At 56.8% G+C, this 5,769-nt stretch overlaps 1 protein-coding gene across 1 annotated transcript in view; it reads left to right on the forward strand.

Moving 5' to 3' along the window:
• Positions 1–3,958: 3,958 nt before the first annotated feature.
• Positions 3,959–5,769, forward strand: part of GRM6 (glutamate metabotropic receptor 6) — an 11,348-nt gene continuing 9,537 nt past the window's right edge. Inside the window, exon 1 of the mRNA XM_003801140.1 lies at positions 3,959–4,435. Within this exon, the coding sequence (XP_003801188.1) occupies positions 3,959–4,435 (477 nt within the window). The remainder of the gene's footprint in view (positions 4,436–5,769) is intronic.

Consider the following 5,769-nt stretch of genomic DNA (forward strand, 5'->3'; position numbering starts at 1 on the left):
GGCTATTTTTTGGTTGCAGCCGTCATTGTTGTTTGGCGGGCTGGGCTGGATTCGAACCCGCCACCTTGGCTGTACGTGGCTGGCACCTTAGCCACTTGAGCCACAGGCACTGAGCCTAGGCTGGGTTTTGAACCTGCCACCTCCGGCATATGGGACCAGCGCCCTACTGCTTTGAGCCACAGGCGCCACCCCACATGTCTCTGTCTTGCGGCTTAGTTTGTGGCGTCTGAGGGTTTCTTGGTTCACGTGGGATTCCCCAGCACTTTAGTGTTTTGCTTTCAGAGTAAGAGCATCTGAACACAGGGAAACCAGCAAGCTCAGAGGAGAGCAATTGGGGGAAAGAGGCAGCGCCTGGCGCTACTTCTGCTCCCATGGTCTCTCCAGATCAGCGGCCACCTGCTCCCTGTGTGGTCCTCACAGCTCAGTCCTTTTCTCCAAGGTGCTTTCATCTTTCTCAGAAGATGAAGTTCTCAATTTACTCTAGCACGTATGCATAGATACATGCATGTATTTGATATTTTTCCATGCCCCTTTAACTTTGCTATTATTTTTTGTTAGAATCCTTCTTTCCTTCCTCCGTCCCTCCCTCCCTCCCTTCCTTCCTTTCTTCCTTCCTTCCTTTAGAAACCAAATCATACTCTGGGTAGAGTGCCGTTGGGTCATCATTGCTCACAGCAACCTCAAACTCTTGGGCTCCAGCAATTCTCCTGCCTGAGCCTCCTGAGTAGCTGGGACTACAGGTGTCTACCACAATGCCCGGCTAGTTTTTCTGTTTTTAGTAGGGATGGGTCTCACTCTTGCTCAGGCTGGTCTTGAACTCCTGAGTTAAAGGGATCCACCTGTCTTGGCCTCCCAGAGTGCTGGGATTATAGGCCCAAGGCTCTGTGTGGCCAGAATTGTTGTTTTCATTAGTGTTCTGGTTCCAAACCTTCTTATGATTTGAGTGGTCTGTTTAAGTCCTATTATTTCAATACCCCTGGTTATTTTTGTATCTGCTTTTGGATGCAACGTGAGCATTTTCGGGAATACTATTTTGTGGCATTTATGACCTGGGATCCCCAATTGCTGTCCCCTCTTCCTAGTAGGCATCATCATTGCTTTCCAACACTGATAGGGTGCTTTACTAATGTTGGTTTCCTTTATAGATGTAAATTTCTTTTACAAGAAGGACAACTCTTTAGAGGTACTCCTGCGTCTATAGTTTCTCAGAATAACCAGCTCAAAATACTCCAAAGGGGTGGAGTAGTCTGGTCTCCTATAACTGTTTTACAGAACGGTGTGTTCTGAACCCCCAAACTAGGCGTATATGCAAGATAATTTACAACAGGTACTCAAACAAATGCTCATACTCAAATAGACAAAAGCTGGAAACCACCCAACATCCATCTGAGCACACTGGACCCGCACATTGTGCTGTAGACACACAATGAAATACTACTCAGTTATAAAAGGAATGAAGCACTGATTATTATAACGCGGAAAAACCTCAACACAGTATGGTAAGTGAAAGACTCCAGACGCAAAGGGCAACATATTGTAAGATTTCATTTATATGAAATTTCAAAATAGGTAACTCCAGAGACAAAAGTAGAGCTGTGGTTGCCAGAGACTGGTGGGGACGGACGGGGGAGTGACTGCTTCAGGGGTACTACGGAGTTTTCTCTTGGGGTGAGGAAAATGTTTTGGAACTTTTAGAAGAAAAACTTTAGACAAAGTTAACAGAGTTCAATTGGGCAAGGAAAAAAAACTGATGTATGCATCCAGCAACCCTCGGAATCACAGCAAATTCAGGGAGACCCTGTCACTGCTGCATGTTTGGAGAAAACGTGTGGACAGGAAAAGGACACACAGAAAATGGAAGTGATATTCAGAAATAGCCAGCTGGGTACAGCTGGGCATCCATGGCTGGCTGGTGAGTGTTCAGAGTCTGGTGCTGAGACCCATGAGCGAGATGCACCTGTCGTTCTAGCTCTTAATTCAGGACTCCAGTTTGCCTCCCCCCTAAGTGAGGTTACAGCTTGTACTGAAGGACAGAGCATGTGGGTACAAAGTACTTGCTTTCTCATGCTGGACTTCAGTGTGATTTAACAGAAGCGTACAGGTGGTGGTTGCTCACCACTGTGACTGCCCCACAGTGACAGTGGGAACCACAGCGACCAGTCTAGATGGGACCGATAACGGCCAAGGCCCTCAGGAATGGAGGTTTGGGTGTCCCTCTAGGTAAAGAGCCACACGAAGCTGAGCTGATTCCACAACATGGAATGGGAGAGAGGAGAAGGCAGCTGTAACACCAGCTGCCACGCATGGCCAGTTACAGAAATGAGGGACAGACATGGGTGAGCTCTGCCCCGCCCGCACCCTGGGAGGGCCTTCTGCAGGTCTCCCAGCTTCTGTCCCAGCTCCCTGAAGGTCCCTCCTCTAGTCAGGAGCCAGTGGCTGCTCTGGGCATGTGAGGCAGGAGCCTCCTTCATCATGGCAGCTTTGGACCCATCCAGAGAGGAAGGGCTGTGAGGTGGTGGCATGGCCCCTCTGCCTCCAAAACTGTTTGTGCAATGTCAGGCTTTGGCTTTGTGCCTGCTTAGGGCCTGCCCTTCCCACTTGTGCAGTGGGTGAAGCAGAGCTGGACTGGCCTCCTGGCTTCTGACCTCCCCCAGGGAGAGGAGACTCTAGGAGTGGGGATCACTGAGGCCCTGGGCAGTGGTGGGGAGAGTTCGGTGGCATGTTTCTGGCTTGCTCCCTCTGCCGGCCTTGCCCAAATCCCTGTGGCTGCCCTAATCTACCCGTCTAATGGAGCCCAAGCCGGCTGAGCCTTCTTATGAGGAGCCTGCTAATCCCTGAGGCTGGGAGCTCACCACCTGTCTCCCGGATGCCTTTGTCTCTCAAGCATCAGGGCCAAATCTGGGGCCTCAGATGGGTGTGTTGGTAAAGCGTCTTTTGGCCAAGTCCCCTCACTTTGGCCCCCAGGGTGGGGGCGGCCATAGGGACTCAGCTCCTTAGGGCTCCAGCCCCCCTTGCAAGATGTGGGGTTGGAGCTATGGAGGACTGGTCCTGACCACTGCCTTGTCAAGGCCAGGTGGGCTGGTGACTTCACAACACTCTGGGAGTGAGTCCTGCTGCTGACACATGGCAGCGTGTGCCCTGGGCAGGCTCCCTGAGGCTTCATCTCCCTGTCTGCACCTGTGGGATGGTTGTCAGTTTGCTAATATTGAAGGTCTGTCTGCCTGGTTCCTTCCTGTCCACCCGCCTCATGCTCAGGGACACAGAGGTCACTCAGCCTCTGCTCCTGTCCCCTCCACACACGGTCGGTCGGGTGCTGCAAGAAAAAGGTTAGGAGTACCTTAGGCTGCTGGAGTCAGGAGGGCTGGTGGCCAGGAAAGAGAGGGACGGCCAAGGGGAGGGGGCGGAGACAGGCAGAAGAGAGTTCTGAGAAGAGAGAGAAAGCCAGAGACAGGAGAGGGACAGACACAGACGCAGAGACCTAGAGACAGAATAAGGCCGAGGTAGACAGACAGCGAGAGAGCAGACCGGACAGGGGACACAGGCCACCGACGGGAGATCAGATGGGGAGGAGAGGGCGGGGAAGGAAGTACGCAGAGAGCCACTGAGCTCAGGAGGGGTCTCCACCATCAGGCGGCCTCTCATCCCTCCCCAGAATCCTTAAATCCTCTCCAGCAGCATCTGTCACAGTCCAGCATCTGTCTGGACCGACAGCGCCCGGCGCAGGTGACAGTGGCCACGGAGGGAACCTGGGTATTCAAGGGGCAGCCCCCCGGGGAAGAGGGCGCAGGGCTGGTGTGGAGACGTGCCAGGGCCAACCCCGGAGGGTGTGAGGGCGCGGCGGGGCAGCAGGCCAGCTGCGCGGGGTCCCGGTCCTCGCCCGAGGCTGGCGCGTCCCCTGCCCGCGGGGTCAGAGCGTGCGAGCCAGAGTTCGCGGCGTCGGCCGCTCTCTCCGCAGCTGATGGCGCTGCTCCTGGCGCTGCTGCTGGCCTGGCTGGCGCAGGCGGGGCTGGCGCGCGCCGCGGGCTCGGTGCGCCTGGCCGGCGGCCTCACGCTGGGCGGCCTGTTCCCGGTGCACGCGCGCGGCGCTGCGGGCCGGGCGTGCGGGGCGCTGAAGAAGGAGCAGGGCGTGCACCGGCTCGAGGCTATGCTGTACGCCCTGGACCGCGTGAACGCCGACCCCGAGCTGCTGCCCGGCGTGCGCCTGGGCGCGCGGCTGCTCGACACCTGCTCGCGGGACACATATGCGCTGGAGCAGGCTCTGACCTTCGTGCAGGCTCTGATCCGCGGCCGCGGCGACGGCGACGAGGTGGGCGTGCGCTGCCCCGGGGGCGTCCCCCCGCTGCGCGCCGCGCCCCCCGAGCGAGTGGTGGCCGTGGTGGGCGCCTCGGCCAGCTCCGTCTCCATCATGGTCGCCAACGTGCTGCGCCTGTTTGCGGTGAGGGCCACGGGGCTGTCCTCGCTTCCCAGGGCGTCCCTCCTGTCCTCGCCCTTGGGGTGGCCGATGTCATCTGCCTTTACCCCCTTCCCGAAAGCCCCACTTCGTCGCTCTAACTCAAGTGGCGTCCAGGAAACCCTGCCCGCAGGGGCGGACGGATGCCCGGATCACATTGGTTCCCACGCGGGACCGCCCTGCGGTGCGAGTTGAGGGCTGACCAGGCGCTTCTGGGCCGCGCTGGCCGGAGGAGGGAAGCCTGGACTCCAGCCCCCGCCTGCCCGCCGGGCCGGCCGGCCATCCTTTTTCTGGAACCCCTCACAGCCTTGCAGGGCGTTCCTGCCTCTCTGAGCCGCACCGGAGGGCGGGCGGGCCTGAAAGTTATAGCTCCGCTCTCCTCTTTGCAGATCATTTAAATTCGCTTTATTATTTTTATTATTTTTTATTAAATCATAACTTTGTACACGGATGCATTTTTAGGGTTCAGAGTACTGCTTCGATATACATACAATGTGAAATGCTTACATTGAACTAAGTAACACATCCATCATAAATTCGTTTTAAAATGTCTGTCTGACGCTCCCCCGGGTCATTTCCTTCTAGCTAGTCTAGTCTCCTGATCCCGCCCTGCGATGTGCTCTCCTCGGGGAACTGTCCTCTGAGAGGGGCCGGGACCCGGGATAAGGGGGCCTTGGGCATCACTGTTTGGGGGTTTCTCTGGTGGTCACTCGCTGCGGGCAGTGGGAGAGAGGGGGTCCCTCTGTGAGGGGGGCAGGCTGGCTCCCACCTGCATCCAGAAGGGATTTCTTTCCCCTCAGTTTCTCCTGTTCCAGGAGTCCTCTGCCTTCTGCGTGCCTGAGGTACCCACCCTGCCTCCTCTGGCTGGCAGTGGCCTTTCACCCTGTGTCTGCCCTGCCTGGACCCTGTTCCCGGCCTCTCATCTAGTTCCAGTAGGGGATTCAAACATCTGTCGCTCTCTCCCCTCACTTAAGGGATCCAAACCCCTGTCCCTCTGTCCCTCTCTCCCTCACTCAGCCTCCACGTCTTCTTTCTGTCCTGCCTCAAACAACCCTCGCTTAGCCCAGCCCTCCTTCATAACCCCCTCCCCTTCTCTGGCCTCACACCTGCTCCCACTGCTCTTCATCGGGTGTCCCCCTCCTGCCTGTTCTCAGCCCTGCTCAGCGCCCTGCCCCTGTCCCTTGCCCTGCCCTATCAGCACAGCAATCTCTGTTGACTGCTGTGATGCACACAGAGAAGACCCCACTCCTCCCTAAACCCTCAGCCTACCAGTCTGCTCTGACGCCTGCCAGGGTGTCCCCCACTGTCCCTTGCTGTGG

Source organism: Otolemur garnettii, unplaced genomic scaffold (genome assembly GCF_000181295.1).
Source record: "Otolemur garnettii isolate 467f Iridium unplaced genomic scaffold, OtoGar3 scaffold00198, whole genome shotgun sequence".
Taxonomy (NCBI): domain Eukaryota; kingdom Metazoa; phylum Chordata; class Mammalia; order Primates; family Galagidae; genus Otolemur; species Otolemur garnettii.